At 47.9% G+C, this 20908-nt stretch overlaps 1 protein-coding gene across 1 annotated transcript; it reads right to left on the bottom strand.

Moving 5' to 3' along the window:
- Positions 1–818: 818 nt before the first annotated feature.
- Positions 819–11172, bottom strand: CLRN2 (clarin 2). The gene is made up of 3 exons (XM_060655368.3): positions 10684–11172; positions 4895–5074; positions 819–4250 (listed from the first exon to the last, which is right to left on the bottom strand). The coding sequence occupies exons 1-3, from the start codon at positions 10934–10936 to the stop codon at positions 3985–3987; spliced, it is 699 nt and encodes a 232-aa protein (XP_060511351.1). The 5' UTR covers positions 10937–11172; the 3' UTR covers positions 819–3984.
- Positions 11173–20908: the final 9736 nt, after the last annotated feature.

Genomic DNA, 20908 nt, shown 5'->3' with positions numbered 1-20908 from the left:
TAAAGGACATATGAAAATTAATCATTATTGTCACACTCTAACCAATATTATAGAATAGTGTTATGATTAACAGTTTGACTTTACGTGGACTGCTAGGCTATAAGGCATGGGGCACTGTGACCCCATCAGACACTTTGGTGAGCATTGGGAAAATACATCCCCTCTGACTGGAAACATTCCTGAGGGTGCAGGCCATGACAAGCCAAGGGAGCATGGGCTAGACTTGAAGAGTTACCTCTTGGACAGGATGTAATCTGCACAGCCACCTGTAGAAACCCTGGGAAGGAGACTTAGAAGTCTATCATTCAGAAAGGCAGTTATGGTGCAGTGAAAAACGGTGGCCTTGATGTTACATAGTTGGAGGTTGAGACTTTTCTCCGTTATTTACTAATAGTGTGGCCTGAGCAAGTGACTTCAGTTCTTTGAACCTAAAATCGCTCATCCGTAAAATAAAAACAATGATATTTATTTTGAATAATTGTGGTCAGAATGAGGGAGACAGCGTGGAAAGTCCCTGGCCTACAGTAGATGATGGTCATTATCATGCAGTGTAACTGCCTCATTTTGTAATCAAGGAAATGGAGACTTTGAAAGGGCTGGGCCTCACCTAAGGCAAATTACCACCTTTCCCCCCCTTGGACCTTCTGTTAGCAGCAGGGAACCACTCAAGTGCGAAGTGTGGTTGGGGGAAATACAGCCAATGAATCACCTTAGTTACTTCATAAGAGGGAATGAATGGAAAGGTGTCCCCAGGGCCTCATGGGACAGGATGCTGTGTTGACACCAGGTGGGGCTCCTAGACTGCACGTGGGTGACTGCAGCAGAGCCTGGCTGTTGACAGGTGACAGCTTGGACAGCAGATGGCGGACTTGGTTGTCACTCAAGGTCTGCAGCCAGTAGGATCCAAGATGAGGGCAAGTCTTCCAGGGAGTGACCAGGCTCTGGCCAGTTGACAGAACATTTCAAAAATTACTCTTCCCTGAGACAGCCCTGGGATGACTAGCAGGTAAGCAGCAGCCGGGGGACAGGACTCCAAAGAGCCCAGCCAGTGTACCACCACCAACCAGGAGGACAGGGGATACTTCCAGGGAGTAAGTGTGTGCATGATCTGCTTTCCCATAACTCTAGAATCATCTTCTCTCCCATAACCCTAGTACCACCTGCAAGAGAGAAGTTACCTGAAGAACTAGCCATTTTATCCCAGAAAGCTTCACATTACCTGAATGATGGTATAAATGATAAGGTTGGGTTAAATTTAAACTGGACTGGGCATTTATTATTATTTTCTCCTTACTCAGGAAAAGAGAAGATTAACTATAGTCAAAATAAAGGGGCTATATTTTCTCTATACGTTTGAGTGATCATGTGAGCAAACCGTGTGACCCAGATAACCTTCCCATTCTTTCCTCCATCAAAACTGGCTAAATTCCATACAGCAATCTCTTTGGCAATAACCCTGAGAGATGCCTTTCAGACCGAACCTGATTATCTCTGGTAACATTATGGCTGCTACATGATGGGTCACGGTTTGAAGCTTTTAAGGTGTTACAGATGCTTTTGAAACCCAAAAAGCTCTGGACCCTGTCACCGGGAAAATTCACAAACACCTGCATTTTGGCTCCTTGGAACACATCCAACTTGGTCAAGAGTACCATCTTAATAAGGGAATTCCACTACTAGAGGCAAAATTCAATTTCCTCTGCCCCTGTGTGGCAGTCTGCACATACCTGAGCAGTGATCAGGTTGAGGGCTGTGGCCGGGCTACCGATGTTATAAGCGGTCTCCGTGTGAATCACCCCCAGGCGCTCAGAGAATGAAATCTCTGGGGGGCAGACAGGGATGTTTGTCTGTTCTCTGCCCCACTCCCAACCCCTAGATCAGTTTCAATACTCACTGAATGAATAAATGTACCAAGAGTCTCACATATTTATCGTAAAATAAATTGTTGCCACTCTTGTGTGATTTTTTTTCTCAACTGTCTGCAGGACTTTATGATAAACTTGAGAGGACATTGACATTTCCACTTGTTTTCAAGACAGCACTGCGGTCTGTCACTATCTTTTGGCTCCGTCTCCCATCACGCTGTTAGCTAGCCCTTCCAGCCATGTGCCATCTGCATATTTGATGAGCCATGTCAGTCTGTTAAACAGTACTGCGGCCCTGTGTGGGATGGGGAGAGAGGGCTGGAAGGGGCGGAGGGGCCCAGCAGGGAATCACAAGCAATTAGAACAGAAAAGATGCCATGGAAACCTCCTGAAGCTCAGCATGTAAGCAAAGGTAGAGCAGGTCCAAATCGGGTGTCATGTTAGATGGAACTAATTTAGGGGATTAGATGACTTTTACTTGGCATGAAGACAGCAGATCTGAGAAAGGATTCACCCCAGCCGGCACTGTGGGAAGATGAACAGATGAGCTTTGTACCTGTATGAGGAAGGGTTGTCCAGACGAATAGGACCAGTTGGATGTGTGTGTGTGTGTGTGTGCATGCAGAGACAGACAGGCAGAGAGAAAGATAATTGTTTTAGAATTGGCTCACATGATTGTGGACACTGGCAAGTCCAAAATCTGCAGGGTGGGCTGGCAGGCTGGAGGCCCCAGGGAAGAGTTGCAGCAGCAAGCTGCTGACAGAATTCCCAATCCCTTGAGGGAGATCAGTCTTTCCTAAAGCTTTCAACTGATTGGATGAGGCCCACCCACATGATGGAGGGCAACCTCTTCTACTCAAAGTCTACTGATGGAAATGTTAATCTCATTCAAAAAATACCTTCACAAAAACATCTAGAATAGCATTTGACCAAATATCTGGGTATGGTGGCCTAGCCAAGTTGGCACATGTGATTAACCACCACAGGACCACTTAAGGGAAACCCAACACAAAGCAGCAGGGTTGATCTAACTGGTGAGTTAGAACAACATTCTGATACCATCGCATATTCACATGCTTCCAAGCCCTCTTTGTAATTTCATACCTTGTGCCTCCCCCTCGTTACTGACTCATCCTGAAATGCCCTTCTCCAGACCTGCTTCCTTCACCACTGGAAAAAGTCTACTCATCTTTCGAAGTTCAGATCAAATGTCAACTCTGTGATACTTTCTTTAATACCACATCGCATCTGGAAGAGTTAATCCCTTCCTCAGTCTTTTATGCATTTACCGTCACAGTGTTTATCCCATTGCATTCCAATTGCTTGAACCTCAAACAACAGATTAGCAAAGTGGGTTACAAGTATAAACTTTGGTTGCAGACTTCTTCAACTGAATTCTTGACGTCAGCAAGTTACTCAATGTCTGTGTACTTCAGTTTCTTCATCTATGAAATGGAAATAAAGTAGTACCAATGATCTGAATTTGTAGTGAGGACCTAATATATGTAGAACTCTTAGGACAGTGTCCAGTGTGTAGTAACTGCTAAAAAAAGGTAAGTTACTTTCATTCTGAGTGTTATTGTTGCCATCTGATTCCTGTGTCCTGTGGAAAGTTTAGATGTTTCTGGCGGACAGACAGGAATATTACCATATGCCTGTTTATATCCCCCGTAACATTGTGTGGAATAGAGGGGTCTGCAGGCATTTAGTGGAATGTTCAGTACCTTGTGTTTGTAGAGTGCTCTGATTGTAGATACATATATTGATTCACAGGTTGGCAACATTACTGCCCCTTTAAACCTCATTACAACCTTGTGAGGTCCTTACCACCCCCACTTTACAGAGGCGGAAACTGAGAAGCAGATATTAAGTGAGTCGTCTGTGTCCACACAGCTGGCAAGAAGCAGAGTCTCTAACTCCAAGGTCAGTGAGAGGGAAAGGCAGGGATGCCAGGGGTTGGGGAAACCTTTCTGTTCTGGTCCAGGCACCGTCCTTTCTCCTTCCATTTCCTTCTTCTTAGGAGCACAGGTGTTCCGGACTGCAAAGCCAGCACAAAAAATGAGGTCCCCGTTCACACTGCAGAACTGACTCAGGCTCGGGTGTGAGCAGGAGAGGGCGATCAGTACAGGATATCCTCAGCCGTGACCGTGGCCTCCTCGATTTTGGTCTTAATCTCGGGGAGCGGAATTTGACTGATCGCCACCACTACCAAATTTGCTGCATGGGCCGAGGCACTGGCCACACAGATCCAGAAGGACTCTTCGTACTGTTCTTCCACCACCACGAAGCGGAAGAGCTTCTCCTGGAAGTTGGCAATGCGCTCGGTCAGGTCGTGAAACTTCACGGAGGCCATGAAGCTGGCGATGGCCAAGGCCACGACTCCGCCTGAAAGCCAACACGTCACCCTCATACACCTGTGATGGTGGTATGTGAGGTGGCATTTCTGTGGCACAGGTGACAAGCTTGCTTTGGGCTGAAAAAATTCTTAGGATTTTGTTTTTTTCTTAAGTAAACTCTATGCCCCCAAGGTGGGGCTCGGACTCAACCCCAAGGTGAAGACCTGTAAACATGGGTGTAATAATTCTGCCTCCTAAGGAAGCTGTGGGGTTTAAATGAAAAGAGGCCTGTAAAATCCCAGGTGCCTCCTCTGCTGTCATTTAGAAGGGCCCCTCCCACTCTTGCCGCGGTAGCCCCACCTCCCCACCTCCTCCCACAATGCCCTCCCTTCCACCTTCCACCCCCACCTCTCTGTCTTCTCTTTTCTCCTCTTACCCCAACCTCTCTTTTTTGCTTTAAGTCCTCAGCCACTCATGCGTGCCACCAATTTGGCTCTTTACTGTTACAGAGATCCTTCAACTTTCAGTAAAGAGGACATTCGTGCCCATGAATGAAAGGTCATAGACCAGGGAAGCAAAGGCTGAGGCAGGCATTTTAATTCCTTCATGCCCCCACCCATCTACTTGGAATTCAAGTGCCACCACCTGGTGGTGGCAGCGCCTTGAATTTCTCTCCCTGGGGGCCTTCCTTACCTGCGAGGACGTTCCATAGGCAGATGCCCCCGGGGCCGTTGACTGCCCTGTATGGAACCTCGATCATGTTGAGAATGGCAAATCCCATGCTGACCAGAGCCAGGGCCAAGGCCAAGAAGAGGAGCAGCAGAATGGTCACGTGGAGGCCTGCATTGAGTTCCTTCACCAGGTGTGGGAAGACTGGGGAGAAAAGACACAGACAGAATTTCCATGTCAGAGCTCGGTTGGAGCTCATAAAGTCCAGGCTTGCTTACCACTGAGGCTGTAATAGAGGGGAGTGAGGGCCAGGCAACATGTACTGGGTTTTCAAAAAGCAGGAGAGTTCCAGAGACAATTCACGGAGCCCGATTGGCCACTTGTCAGTTGACTAACAGTCCTCTCTTCCTTGCACTGGATGCAGAATCAAAATGTGCCCCAGCTGGCGATTTAAGTGGCACTGCCCTCAAAGCCCCGGGATCGGGGTAAGCTGACGTACATAAGCCCCACACGGTGCCTCTTTAGCAAAGGTGGTTGGCGAGAGAGTCAGCCAAGGAGGGCCAATTGAAAAGCTTTAACCTGGGTCAGAGAGTTGCCTTCATTAAATCAGAGCGGTAGAAGAGATTTCAGGTACATCTGTGAAGAGTATAGAAGGGCGTCCCAGAGGGAAGCCTAGACCTGGCACCCAAAGATCTGGGTTCAAGTGCCAGTTTTGCTCATTTGCCACAAGTATAAAATAGGATCCTCTAAGCCACTCCCCTACCCATCTTACCAGGTCGTTGAGTGGATTGAGTGGAGTGCATAGGAATAATAATAGCACTTAATAAGCACTAATAGGAAGCCAGGAGCATCATCTTGGATCCCGCAGCAAGGTGGGCATTTTTCCCATGTATGATGGACACTAATTCTCATATTGCACAGAATATATGCTGTGATGAATAATATTCTATCAGAATATTAATTTCCCATATTAATGTGGCAGGATAATTTAATCAGATATTAATTTGTATCTGATTTCTCTCTATTGGCCACCACACAGTGGCTGTGGAGATGAAATGATAGGATGTGATAGATACTGACTGGGAAAGAGTGAGCTCTCAAAATGGCGGCTGTGGCTGTGGCTGTTATTACTGTTACTCTCTGACTTGGGGAAAGCCCTCAGAGCCTCAGTTTTCTCATCAGTCCAGTGGGGTAGCAAAAGCTGTGTATGAACTGAGGGTAATCAACGTTTACTGGACACAGTCATGTAAAGAGCTGAACCCTTTACATGGTTATCTCATTCAGTGCTTGTGACAAGGATATAAGGTGAATTTTATTAAACCTGTTTCCCCACATGCTTGAACCTTAGGTCCCTTCTTTTTGGGCAAGGTGACTCTGAATTCTATATAGGAATATAGACCTAGATACTATATGACATATGCAGTTTAGATCGCTGTTTTCAGTAGTTACACATGAAGAATGAAAAGTGACAGACGTTAGAGTGCCCGGACATAACCCTTCCTCTGAAGCTACTGCTGGGTTTCTACTGAGCACCTGCTGGTTAAATTGGGGTCCACTTTGTGAGCTCGAACTCACTGGTTCATCATTTGATGTCATGACCTGCCCCTCCTTGTCCCCCCTTGGGAACCAGGACTCAAAGCTTTCCTGGTTCCACTCACCCACCCCCAGCCCCTTTCCCCTCTGGTCCTTTGCTGGCTCACCAGACTCCCTATATTCACAAGAGGTTGGTGTCTCCCAAGCTTGAGAACTAGAATTGTCCTTCTCCCTTTGAAGTCCTTTCCACTGAGAAGTTTCTAGACACTGCACATTTACATCCTAGTTCCAATCTAACTTTCTTTCCAGTTCCGTATTTCCATTTGTAGTTATCTCCATGCGGTTATCTTGCCAACATCAGAAACTTTACCCAGAGCTTCTTTCCAAGGGATTTTTCTTGGCAAGGCTTCTCTTTAACCTTTGCTTCTCTCCCTTCTTAGTGTCCCTTAGGGTTTTTTTTCTTTCCTTTTCTTTTTTAACTTTCAGCCCTTCCTGAGAGAACACTTTGTGATCAGTGCAAAGTCTGTCCCTGACCAGCGGCAGGTGCAAGGCCAGCCCACACAGGAGGAGCCCGCCCCAGCTCCAGGGGAGTCACATTCAAGTGCTGGGAATGGAAGTTTTATACCCTCCCCTGGGACACCCCCACGGCAGCTGGGAACAAAACTTTCTTGAATATTGTCCTACTCAGAGGTGACATTAAAATGTCCTTTATGATCCTCACACAGTTCTGCTGTTTCAGAGATAAACCCTGGGGGCTGTCTCCTATCCACCTGGGAAGGAAGAGGAGGAGGAAAGGAGCATTTACTGAGTTCCTCCAGGGGGCAAACAGAATGTGCTCATCTGGTTGGGTAGCTTACGTTTCTGTGAGCTGGGATGGCAGGGGTTTACTTGGTGCTGCCGTGGAAGGGCTCAGTCTGTCTGTTCTCCTTGGGTCCCCTTCTCCCGCAGAGCTGGTCTCTGCTCTGGCTGCTTCTCCAGAAACAGTGTTTGTGCTTCAGGGATTCCTAAATTATGCCAGGCCCACCATCTGCCACCTCAAACCCTCTGTGACGGGTTGATTGTGCCCTTCCTGCCATCCCTTCCCCCAAAAGATGGGTTGAAGTCTTCAGCCCCAGAACTCCAGAATATGACCTTATTTGGAAATAGGGTCTCTCCAGAGCCAATCAAGAGGAGGTTGTTAAGATGGGCCCTAATCCAATGTGACTGGTGTCCTTATAAAAGGGGAAATTTGGACACAGAAACATGCAAAGGGAAGACCATGTGAAGAGACACAGGGAGGATGCCGCAAGCCAAGGAATACCCGGGGCTACCAGGAGCTGGAAGAGGCAAGGAGGGGTCTGCCTATAGGGTTCAGAGGGAGCACGGCTCTGTTGACAAGCTGATTTCTGAGTTCCAGCCTCCAGAACCATGGGAATACATTTCTATTGTTTAAGTCACCCAGTTTGTGATAGTACTTTGTTATGGCAGCTCTAGGGAACTAATACACCCACCATTTGTTGGGGTAACCACTCTGTCATTTCTAATGGGATCTGTCCACCCTGGCTCCTCCCACCCTTGAGAACTCCCCATTCTTCCACCACCTCCCCGTTACCCTTTGCTGAATTCCAGGAGAACAGTAAAGACTGCTAGGCTGATGCCCTGCTTTGGTAAAGTTGCCAGTCACAAATTCCAGAAGGAGCAGCATATGGTGGAAAGTAGGAAACTTTGGGGTCAGGCATACCTGGGTTGGGGTCAGCTCCAGCATTTGGGGCTCTGTGACCTTCAGCAAGTTGCTTAACCTCTGAGTCTTAGTTTCCTTCTAACTAGGAGGGTTGTGGAGGATTGGTGTAGCACAGGTCACAAGTTTGGTGTCTTGCACGTGAACATTAGTACAAATGAATTTAAAAGTACTTATTGTTATTCATTCAGCCAATGCTTTTGAGTGCCAATGTTTTGAGGCACTCTTCTGGGAACTTGGGATCATGGATGAAAAAACCACAATCTTTGCCCTTGTGGTATTACATACCAAAGGGGTGGAGGCAGATAATAAATAATAAACATAATAGATAAATTATCTAGTAGATAAGAAAGCAGTTGCCATGGTCACATGACACATCCGATATATAATTATATATTTTTACTACATTCCCTAAGCAATCTCTTACTCATTAAAGTCTTTGGAACTGTGCTGCTTTTGATGGTCCCTCCCTAATTCAAGCTTTGGAACTTCTTTTGTGAGATTTGTTAATTTCAATTACCTACAACTATTAAAAAGTGTGCCATTTCTCCCTTAAAACGTGTGTGTGTGTGTGTGTGTGTGTGTGTGTGTGTGTGGTTTTGTAAGAATCTTAAACTTCAGAAAATTGCAACAATGGTACAAGGGATTTTTTTTTTTCTCCTGAACCATTTAAAGGTAAATTGTCCCTGATCCCTCAGCACTTTAGGGTCTATTTCATTCAAAAAGAGATTCTCTTACAGAACCACAGCACTAAAATCACTGAGTTCACTGGTACAGACCTGCCATTTAATCCTGATGCCCCATTCAAATTCTACCAATTGTCTCACCAATTGATGTCTTTAACAGCAAACGGATCTAATTCAGAATCACCTGCTGTGTATAGTTGCCATGGTCTCCTTTTTTTTTTTTTAATGTTTATTTATTTTTGAGACAGAGAGAGACAGAGCATGAACGGGGGAGGGTCAGAGAGAGGGAGACACAGAATCTGAAACAGGCTCCAGGCTCTGAGCTGTCAGCACAGAGCCCGACGTGGGGCTTGAACTCACGGACCGCGAGATCATGACCTGAGCCGAAGTCGGCCGCTTAACCGACTGAGCCACCCAGACGCCCCTCCATGGTCTCCTTTTAACATGTCCTTTATTTTTATTTTTATTTTTTTGCTTTTTTATTATAAAATGTATCTTTAAAATTTTTAATGTTTGTTTATTTTTGAGAGAGAGACAGAGAGACAGAGTGGGAGCAGGGGAGGGGAAGACAGAGAGGGAGACACAGAATCTGAAGCAGGCTCCAGGCTCCAAGCTGTCAGCACAGAGCCCAAGATGGGGCTTGAACTCACGGACCCACGAGATCATGACCTGAGCCAAAGTTGGATGCTTAACTGAGCCACCCATGCGCCCCTATTCCTCTACGTGTATGTGTTTTCAGTTTTTTGTGTAATGTTTTTAATAAAGCTATTTTTACAATATCCCTGGTCCAATTCCATTGCTGGGTAAATAGAAATATTCCCAGAGATTTTTTTTCCTGGATATCCATAACAAATATGTATTTCCTTCATGTATATAAGTAATGCCAATTCATATTATTGTGTTTATCAATGGCTTCAGTTTTGTGTCTTCACTCATTTAATAAGATACTTACCCTGGGCAGGATTCTAAAAACTACAATGCTGAAATACTGAAATCAAATGAGTAAAATTCCTTATCTCCTTGCATTGCATTATATTGATTAATTATTGTTGTGTAGGACACTGTTCTTGTGAGCTATCTAATGGATTCTAAAGGCTTACAGAATATTGTCTTTTTTTGCTTTGTTTTTCAATTCCCAGAAGACCCTCCATAAGCTGGGCTTGGATTCCTGCTCTATTTACATCCAGAGCAGCTGTGACGTGAGACTGGATGTCAGCGGAGGACTGTGCCTGCTCATGTTCACAGAGAGCCTCCAGTGCCTTGCGCCAGGTCTCCCCTCCAGTGAGTGCCCAACTTGGGCTTTCAACCCAATAGTCTGATGCCAGAGCCCAGGCACACAGACATTTGCCCGTTCTCAGATAAGGGAGCTTTTATATAAACAGAAGTGGGAACGTGCGTGCTGGGCTGAGAACACCCAGGTCATGTGCCAAGGGTCTGAAGTCTGGCTGTGCTATTTCCTGGCTGAGGGACCTCAGGCAAGTTATATAACCCCTCCAAGTCTCAGTGTAGTCCTCTGCAAAACGGGAACATTAAGAATTCCTTCTTTATAAATGTGTTATAAGGCTTAAAAGAGAGAAGCCATGTAAAGCATTTAGCAGAATGGCTGACACACGTAAGTGCTCAATATGTTAATAGTTATTCCTAATAGAGGTCAGTTACAGAAGTATAGAAATCCCTATTTTTAATGTTTCTATAAGTCTCTGCAGAGAGAAAAAAGGTCTCTTCTTGGTGCTGAACAGGAACCCTTCGGTTACTGTGGACTTTGTCATTATGCCTTAGGTTGAGGCAGAAGTCAAATTTCACAGTTAGACATAGGCACCCTTACAAAGTAAAACAAAGTGTTCTAAAGCAGCTTGCGTGCCCCCCAACATACTCACTCGTGAATTGGGACTGGCGGCCCCCGAGCCCGCACTGTCGTACTTTACATCCTCGGAAGAGCCCGTAGTAAATATCCCCAATGAACTTGATGAGCTCTGGATCCGTGGCATTGACCAGGTCCACTCCAGTCTGACAAAGAATTTTCCCACTCAGCCAGTGGGGCACTGCCAGGGCCACAATGATCAGGATAAAGGAGGAGAAGCTGAGTAAAGACGCCAGCCCATACCACGCCTTTTTGAACCATCCAGGCATTCTAGGGGATGCAGGTCAGCCCACAGGTGTCCAAGCAGTGGCGGGGGTCGCTGACATTTTCTGGACACTCTGCAATCCCCTGCTCCAACGTCAGCTCTTCCAAACACATCATTTCAGAATTTCGAGCGCATCTCCTGGTCCTCCCTCAGTGCCTGCCTCCACAGCCCATGTTTACTACAACCACATCCGGAAGTCTCTACAGAGGTCGCCTTCACCGGACTCTCTCGAGTGTAGAGGAGTGTGTTACTGAAGGGAGTAACCCTATATCTCCCACTAGACTAATGTTTCAGCAGAAGGTTTAATTGTTCCCCAGTTCAGGTATTTAAATAACCCTGGCCAGGAAATTATCAGCAGGCAAAACTAGGTAGGTCTGACTATAAAGAGACACTAACTATTCTCAAAAAATGCATACAGTAGAAGGAAAACAAACATGTAACGATTAGCACTTGAATACTGCCAACAACGCATGGTGTCGAATGTCCATCTCTTTGCTGCTCGCCTGGGCATTTCTTTCTCTAAAATGTCACTGCTGTCAGAATCTCCAGAACTGTTATTAATACCATGGTATGACCTCTGTTCTCAAGGCTTTTAACTGAAATGTGTATACAAGGCTTTATGATTCTTGGATTTATCACTGGGTGAATCTGCCATGGGTAAAACTGCAGGGGGAGTGTGTGTGTGTGGCTGCTGGGGAGCCTGGACCCCAACACTCACAGTCCTCTCCCCACCTCCACCCTTGTGGAGAAGCGTTTTCCTAATGTGTTAGCAAATGATCACCTTGCTGGGGGCTTTGTTTCTTCTAATACTAAAGATCTGGTTTTTTTTTTTTGTTTTTTCCTTTAATCTGTACCCACTAGTAATGAAATATTCCCTACTTTCTATCTTATTCTGTGGCTTTTCAGTTTTGATTTTTGTTATGCCCAGAATTAGTGATCCCCAAAGACCACCAGGGAGCCGAGTCCGATGCAAAAGCAAAAGAGCCTTTATTCGAGCTAGCTCGAGCTCAATCCCCTACCTGCACCGACGGCAGTGGTGAGCTACCAGGGAGAGAGAGCGTGTTTCAAAAGGACAAAGGTTTTATTGGGGCCTAGGGGCAGTTGGTGAGGTAATGGCTATGGCCTCAGCTGATTGGCTGGGGAAGGGTCTGAGTCCTGTTAGGCAGGTGGGGGGGGTTACTCAGGGGGAGGAGGTGTGGTCAAGGTGAAGGACACAGAACAAGATGGAGTCGGCAGGCGTAGGCCTGCCCTTTCATTCCCCCCTTGTCATGTAGCTTACGGACCCAATCATGGGACTGGCTGCATTTATGGTGACAAGGGGAACAGAGTTTGGAGGTTTACGCAACGTTCTGGGAAGCAAGTGTCCCTGGGGTGGCTCTGGGAGGTCTGATTAAGTATTGTCCCCGAGCTGGTGTCTATGATCTGCCAGGTGATGTTTTGGGGGGCGTGGGGACTCCCGGCAGCATGAGCAATGACATGCAGAGTTAACAGAGTTACCAATATTAGGTGGGTGAGCTTGAGCAGGTTGTGTTGGTCCCGATTGACGGCTCATTGTGGGACAAAGTCCTTCCGGATCGAGGAGGGGTCCGCTGGCCGAACGTGGGTGTGATGGACCCAGGTCGCGATGCCGTCTACTTTGAGAGCGGTGGGGGTTGTCAACACCACGATATAGGGTCCCTTCCAGCGCGGCTCGAGGGTCTCTCCGTGGTGCCTCTTGACGTAGACCCAGTCTCCCGGCCTGTACTGATGAGGTGTCTGGGTCGGGCCAGCCTCGTAGATGGCACGGAGGCGCGGCCAAATGTCCTCGTGCACCCTCTGGAGCCCGCTCAAGGAAAGAAAAAGTTCTTGATCTTTAAACTCAGCAATAAGTTCAGCTCGAAGGCTGGGAATAACAGGGGGTGGCCTGCCAAACATGATCTCGTAGGGAGTAAAACCCAGAGCGTAAGGAGTGTTTCTAGCCCGGTAAAGGGCGTACGGTAGGAGAGTCACCCAGTCCCCGCCAGTCTCCATGGTTAATTTGGTAAGGGTCTCTTTTAGGGTTCTATTCATTCTTTCTACCTGTCCTGAGCTCTGGGGCCTATAAGCACAATGTAATTTCCAGTTTGCCCCCACTGCCTTGGCTACTGCCTGTGTTACCTGCGAGATTAAAAGCTGGTCCATTGTCTGATCCTACCATGGCAGGAAAACCATACCTGGGTAGGATGTCTTCTAGTAGCTTCTTAGCCACCGTCTGAGCCGTTTCATGCTTGGTTGGGTATGCCTCCACCCAGCCAGAGAAGGTGTCTGTAAATACTAAAAGATATTTAAAACCATACTTTCCTGGTTTGACTTCAGTGAAGTCGACTTCCCATTGGGCTCCCGGTCTAGTGCCTCTGAGCCTGGTTCCTTTTTTATTTGATGTGGCTCTCGCGTTGGTGAGTTGGCAGGTCTTGCAGGCAGATACAACTTGCTCTATTTTGGTGTCCCGTTGGTGAATCTTGATTCCGGCATGTCGGATTAAGTCTTTTAATTTTCGGGTCCTCATGTGAGTAGACCGATGCATGTGCTCTAATATTGAGACTCCGAGCCGGTCTGGCAGCACGAGCTCCTTGTTAGGTGTATACCACCATCCCTTTATCTCCTGGGCCATGGGGAGTTTCTTGATCCACTGTAACTCCTCCTGGGAGTATTTGGGCTGGTCTGGTAAAACTGGGTCTCCCAAGTCCGGTAGCTGTTAAGCCATTTTCTAGCTCCCAACGTTGGCGCCTTGGTAAGGGCGACGAGCCGGGCTGATGTTCCGGAGGGTAGAGCCTCCGCCCATACGGTGTCCGTTTCGGTGACCACCGCTGCACCCGCATACCTGTGTCCGTCTCGCACAAAGCTGCTGCCATCAGTGAACCAAGTAGCCTCGGCATCGGGGAGGGGCCGGTCGGTCAGGTCCGTCCGGAATCCATGTACTTGTTCCAGGATTCCCGCACAATCATGTAGCGGGGCACCTAGGTCAGGTTTGGGCAGCAGGGTTGCAGGATTGTGGGCTGCACTGGGGTGGAACCGCACTCGTGGAGGGTTGAGTAGGAGGCTCTGGTAATGAGTCATACGTGTGTTGCTCATCCATATATCAGGAGGTTGTTTCAGGACCCCTTCAAAGGCGTGTGGGGTCATGATCCAGATCTCCTGTCCTAGGGTCAGTTTGTCTGGCATCTGATAACCGCCGCTGTCCGCCCTCTAGGATATATCCCAGGTAACTTACCCTCTCCCTGCATATCTGAGCCTTCTTCGTGGATGCCCGGTACCCTAAAGCCCCCAGGGTAGCCAGCAGGTCCTGGGTCCCTCGCTCACAGTCTTTGGCGGTGTCGGCAGCAATCAGGATGTCATCTACGTACTGTAGGAGGGTGAGGCCAGGGTGCTCCCTTCTGTACTCACCCAGGTCCTCGTGTAGTGCCTCGTTGAAGATGGTGGGCGAATTTTTGAATCCCTGAGGTAGCCGTGTCCAGGTGAGTTGCCCACTGTAGCCCTCCTCTGGATCATGCCACTTGAAGGCGAACAAGGGTTGGCTCTGGGGTGCCAGCGGCAGACTGAAGAAGGCGTCCTTTAAATCTAGTACAGTATACCAGACCCTGGAGGGCGCCAAGGAGCTCAAGAGAGTATATCGGTTGGGAACAGTTGGGTGTATGTCCGTGACCCTCTTATTTACTTCCCGGAGGTCTTGTACTGGTCGGTAGTCATTTGTGTGAGGCTTTTTGACCGGCAGTAGGGGGGTGTTCCAGGGAGACTGGCAAGGAACTAGTATCCCTAGGCTTCGTAGTCTCCGGATGTGTGGCTGGATCCCCTTCCGGGCCTCCTGAGACATGGGGTATTGTTTGATCCTTACCGGACTCTCTCCTGGCTTGAGCTCTACCAGGACCGGGGTCCTGTGAGCGGCTAGTCCTATCCCCCCGTCTCTGCCCAAACCGAGGGGAATTCTTGTAGCCATCTGTCTATATTATCCTCTCTCGGGAGCGCCTCCTGGTGGAGGAGGTATTCATCCTCCAGTTTCATGGTCAGGACCTGGATGGGTGGCCCTTGCCATCGGTGACCTGAGGCCCCCTTGTCTGAAAGTTATCTGAGCTCCAATCTTGGTAAGTCCCGTCCTAACAGCGGGTAGGGGCATTCTGGTATTACCATAAAGGAGTGGGATACCCGTCCCGTCCCCAAATCTACTGTTCTTCGGGTAGTCCATGAATACTGGCTCATACCAGTTGCCCCTTGTACCCAGGACTTCTTGCTGGCTAGTTTTCCTTGTGGGGTGCGGAGGACCGAATGTTGTGCTCTGGTGTCGACAAGGAAGTCAATAGGGGTCCCCTCCACTTTAAGAGTTACCCTGGGTTCGGGGAGAGGGTCCGAACCCCGACTCCCCTAATCACTTAATTCATCTAGCTCTAGGACTTTTACTCCATCAGTCTTGCTTCCCTTCCCGCCGGCCCTTTTTGGACAATCTCGGGCCCAATGCCCTATCTCCTTGCAGTATGCGCACTGATCCTTCTGCAGCCTCTGCTTCCCCCCCTTGGTGGTTCCTTTACCTTTTCTTGCATCGTCTGCCAGCTGCCGGAGACGGCGGTCTCGTTCCTCGGGGAAGTCAGCAGTGGTAGCTAGTAGTATTCTGTCCAGGTCTCGAGTCTGCTTACTGCTGGCAGCCGCCATGGCGCGAGCCTGCTTGTCCTCAGGAGGCTCCCGGTTATTATATACCTTTTCGGCTACCACCAGTAAGTCCTGCAGACTTTTTTCTCCTAGTCTATCTATTTTCTGTAATTTTCTCCTAATGTCTTTGGCCGATTGGTTTACAAAGGCCATGATAACAGCTGCCTTGCTTTCCGGAGCCTCTGGATCCACGGGGGTATAGGTACGGAATGCCTCCATGATCCGTTCTAAAAAGGCAGCCGGACATTCATCTTTTCCCTGTTGTACATTTCCTACCTTGGCCAAATTTGTTGGCTTTCTAGCAGCCATTCGGAGACCCCCCATTAGAGTCTGGCGGTAGACCCGGAGCCTCTCCTTACCTTCTGCCGTGTTGAAATCCCACTGGGGCCGAGTTAAGGGGAAGGAGGCATCTATCTGAGCCTGGTTGGTGGTGGGATTCCCGTCTGCACCCGGAACTAGTTTTCGGGCCCCACTGAGGATTCTTTCTCTTTCTTCAGTCGTGAACAGGACCTGCAAAAGCTGCTGGCAATCGTCCCACGTGGGCTGATGGGTAAAAAGAACAGAGTCTAATAAATCAATAAGCCCTGCCGGTTTCTCGGAAAACTTAGGATTCTGAGCTTTCCAATTGTAGAGGTCACTAGTGGCGAAAGGCCAATAGTGATGGGGCTGGTTCCCCTCCGCGTCTGGGGGTCCGGTGGCTCGCAGGGGCAGAATAGTGGAGTCTGGGGCGGAGGCGGAGGCGGGTTGCTCCCTCTGAGCCCTTTGTCTGGTAAAGGGCGGGCTTGCCCCTGGAGCGTTTCCGCCTCCCGCTCTCGGAACAGCGTCTGCCTCCCCCGGAGGGGGAGGATGGTGTTCTTCTGGCATCCTAGAGGGGTTATACGGGGGAGGAAAAATTAATTCTTCTTCAGTACCCCCCTGTAGGACAGGGTAGAGGGGTGCTGAAGGCTGGGTAAGACTTTTCCTCTTCTCTGTCCCCTGCAAAGCAAGAATGGGTTTTGGCTCTGGAGGGAGTGAGGCTAGGAAGCGCTTAAGCCAAGAGGGTGGGTAGGGGGTAGTCTGAGTCTGTCCCATAACGTCCGTCCAGTAAGTCCTCAAAACAAAACAGAGAAACACAGAAACAGACAAACAGAGGGCCCTTAGAAAGTCTTCCAACTCCATGGAAGCAAAACTGAAAGCTAGCTTAGACCTTTGAGGGGATTCCACGTCTCTCCAGAACCAATGAGGGGATTCCACGTCCCTCCAGAAGGGAGGATCAGAACGTCTTCCGATGGTCCGTGGTCCTCCAGTGCGTCCACTTAGACCGTGTCGGGCACTACCAGAATTCCAGAAATGAGCTCACACAGAAAAGACAGAACAAACAGACATTAACCGTGGCCAGTCAGGCTCTCCGGGTCGGGAGGTGTTGTCAAGGTGAAGGACACAGAACAAGATGGAGTCGGCCGGCGTAGGCCTGCCCTTTCAATTTTTAGTCTATTACTGAATGTCAACTTTATGTCACATGAGATTGGCAACAGCAACTATCAATAGTTTTGGGTAGTCAAATTCGACAGAAGTGGCACAAACGTTTTTTTTATTTGGTCACAGAAGTCTGGAGGGGGGTTCAGGAGTTTGCATTGTTAACCAACAGGAGTTCTGAAAACCTCACCTGGAGAGCAGCGGAAGGGCCAGAAGGACATGGGAATGGAAACGTCAGTTTCCTTTCCTATACCCTGTAAGTGGGGTTCACTTCTGTGGTTTCTCCACAATGAAAATGAAGAAGAGTGTCTCTGAAGCTTGTGTAGAGCTCTCTCTGCATACAAAGGGCTTTTATTATATGCTTGTTATCCCTTGATGGTAGTAACCCTTCGTGGTAGTCAAAGGATGTACTATTCTAATGATTTCTCTCATGAGAAAACTGGATGTCAGGACTGGGGCTGGAGTTCAGGTCTTTGAAATACAACCGTTCATCATCATAATCTTGAAATAGCAGATGCTTTTCTGGTAACAAATCCATATGAAAGGCTGATTAATAAATGACACATTATAATAATAATATATAATATATAATAATATAATATAATATGGCACATTAATAACCAACGTTACTTATTCTTATTGTAATGGTAAGCATGCTTTGGACCTGTGTAACACGTTTGCATTGTATTTCAGCCTCAGATGATGGACCTTTGTCAACTTTTGGGTTTTTAGGGATTAAGGAATTATTTTTAGAAAAATTATTTTAGAAAAATACAGGAAACAAACGATTCCTAGCAAGCTCTTGCCCTGCTGAATGGAAGTGTGGTTAAGTAAGTAGAACTCTATTGAAGACCTGGGTTCAAATTCTTATTCTTCTGGGCAAGTGCTTGAGATTCTCATGGCTTGGTTTTCTAATCTGTCATGGGATTGTTGTACAAAGCAAAATGAAATAGTACATGCACATCGTGGCATATAGAGAGGACACCAAATAAATGATGTTAACCTCCTCATCCAGTCTTCCAGCAATTCTGTTCCCGGTAATGAAGCTTCTCTTAATAAACTGCATTGTGGACTGTATCCTGTTGATGAGGTTTTTTGGGGTGACAGTGGGGTTTGTGGGGTCCAGAGCCAATGACCAAGAAAGAATTCTTGAAGGCATCTTTGGTGCAAAAAGGTGATTTTATTAAAGCATGGGGGCAGGACCCGTGGGCAGGAAGAGCTGCCCTGGGACCATGAGGAGAGTTTGGTTATATACTATGGAGTTGGGGGAGGTAAAGTCCCAGGGAAGTTTCCAGTGAGATTTTCATATGCTAAAAAAGACTCCCAGGATAGTGGCCTAGCTATTGTCAGGCTAAGGTTGTTTTAGCATTAAGCAAATCATTAGCATTAAGACAGTGGGGAGTTCCTGGAGAAAAGTTTTACTCTGCAGGCCTCATGTATTTGTCAACTGGCTGCAAGTTTATAAGGAAATTTAGTTCTATCTGCCATTTCCTTCTGCCTTTGTTTCCCAAATCACTATGCGGGGGTGATGGAGACTTAGGTCCTGCAGGACTATGATCTCTATCAGTTAACCATTTGTTTTTCTCCTTTCCTTTGTTCTTGGGTAGCCAGGAGTGAGGAATATCACACATCCCATCTAGGAGTGGGGGGGCCGTGTGAGTGGCCTGTCAGCTTGCCCCTTATGTTCCTTCATCACTCTTCCCCAAATGAAAGTATTTCCGTGTGCCTTATCTGGCAAAGTATATTGAGCAAATATCTGTGAGTCTGCTGTGTACAACACACTGTGTATGGGTGGAGGGTGACACAAAGATGTACAACGTGGATCCTGCTGTCAAGAAGGTTACAATAGTGTTAGGGCACTAGTTCTCAACAAAGGGTGATTTTGCCCCTTTAAGGCCCCCGCCTTGGCCCCTCCAGCCAACTTAGTAGTCTTTAAAGTCTTAGCAAGCACCTTTAACCTGAGTGACGGGTTAACTAAACTTTTCTCTGTATATCTACAGATCATGCTGAAAGGGCGGGCCTATGCCGGCCGACTCCATCTTGTTCTGTGTCCTTCACCTTGACCACACCTCCTCCCCTTGAGTAACTCCCCCCTCACCTGCCTAACAGGACTCGGACCCTTCCCCAGGACCCTTCCCCAGCCAATTGGCTGAGGCCATAGCCATTACCTCACCAACTGCCCCTAGGCCCCAATAAAACCTTTGTCCTTTTGAAACTTGCTCTCTTTCCCTGGTATCTCACCACTGCGCTGGTGCAGGTAGAGGATTGAGCTCGAGCTAGCTCGAATAAAGGCTCTTTGCTTTTGCACCGGACTCAGCTCCCTAGTGGTCTTTGGGGATCACGAATTCTGGGCATAACAATGCATTGTTTCCTAGGAAGAACCAAAGCCTCTCGCACAACCTTTCTCCTGGGGCACCAACAAATACCAACCTCCAAGAGATAACAGAGATAATGTCTGCACACAATCAAGAAGTGTTACAGACCACTGTGCTCCCCTTTTACTGAGTAACTGACCTAAAGTTCCTCAAAAATCTTTGCGTCAGACAAAAACCCAGGAGTTGGTTTTTGGACAGGAGTCTACTTTCTCCCCAGGTGGCCAGCCTCCCGAATAAAACTCATATTCTTTTCCAATCAAAACTCTGTCTCTTTTCCAGTGAAGGGCAGCCGAACTTGGGTTTTTCTGAAACACTCTCAGGGGACACGTGGCAAGATTTGCAGATACTTTTTATTGTGATGACTGGAGGGGCGGGGAGGCCTGTACTGGCATCTAGGAGGTAGAGGCCAGAGATGTTATAAACATCCTGCAATGCACAGTACAGCCCTCCCCTTTGCCCCCACAAAACTGATAGTGCTGGGATTGAGAAGCTCTGTATTAGGGGCACATTCCATAGACAGAAGTCACTAATTTACAAGAAAGAAAATGCTAGGCTCTGTCAGTGGGGACAGTTGTTACCATTTGGTGGCGCTTAATTGTGGACCTTCAACATGCTTGTCAAATGGGGGCTTACAGTTACAGAGGTCCAAGGACAGTATTATAGGACTTCACATCTTCAGCTTTGTCTCTACCAGACCCTTAAAGTCCTGTTGTGTCAAATGTACTCATATTTTTTTGAATTGTTGTAATAAATTTCGTAGTTTTTTTGGGTTTGTTTTAAAAGCATTAATTTGTGAAGTGTTCGACATTTAAAACATAGTATGCTATAATTTTTGTATCGTTTTAGCAATTTTTAATTTTCAAATACGGCCCCAAATATTTAAATATCCCCACCTCCAAAATGGAAGAGCACTGAAATTCACAATCTCTAAGAAGTCCAGCGAATTGTAACAAAAGTAGCGGCAAAAACAATATTAATAATGCTCAGTCGGCATTTATTGAGCTCCTACTACTAGCCACGCACTGCTCTCAGAACTCTAGTATTATCCTTTAAAATCCTTTCCAAAACGCTAGGTGGACAGACTATTAGTATTCCCATTTTACCGAGAGGAGACTGAGGCACAGAGCGGTTAAGCAAGTTGCTTAGCGCTACAAAGCTATTAAATAGGGGGCCAGGCATGGGGCTTCAGAGCCTTCACTCCTATTTAAAGGTTAAAACACATACGTGGTTTGTCCTGTCTCCCCCACAGAACTCAGCCTCGTGAGGGCGGGCGCCACCCACACGCGCGCACACCTGTTCTCCACCCTTGCGCCCTGCACGCCCCGGGGGCCCAGCACCTCCAGGCCGGCGGGAGGCGGGGCGCGGCTTGCGCACCCTCAGGCTGTCAGGTGCGTGGCCGCGCGCTAGGGGGCAGCAGCGGGCGCGGCTCGGGCTCGGCGGCCGCGCGGTCCCTCTTGGCCCGGTGGGTGGGCCGGCCGGGGCGGGGCCGG

The sequence above is a fragment of the Panthera onca genome, chromosome B1 (genome assembly GCF_046562875.1).
Source record: "Panthera onca isolate mPanOnc1 chromosome B1, mPanOnc1 haplotype 2, whole genome shotgun sequence".
Taxonomy (NCBI): Eukaryota; Metazoa; Chordata; class Mammalia; order Carnivora; family Felidae; genus Panthera; species Panthera onca.
Note: the sequence above shows the minus strand (reverse complement) of the source record. Positions and strands in the feature narration are given on the sequence as shown.

Coding starts and splice junctions, on each gene's coding strand:
- CLRN2 (XM_060655368.3), bottom strand. CDS start 10,936: ATGCCTGGATGGTTCAAAAAGGCGTGGTATGGGCTGGCGTCTTTACTC. Junction 5,075..10,683: donor CCGCCAGTCCCAATTCACGA/GTGAGTATGTTG, acceptor TTTTCTCCCCAG/TCTTCCCACACCTGGTGAAG. Junction 4,251..4,894: donor CCTATGGAACGTCCTCGCAG/GTAAGGAAGGCC, acceptor GTTGGCTTTCAG/GCGGAGTCGTGGCCTTGGCC.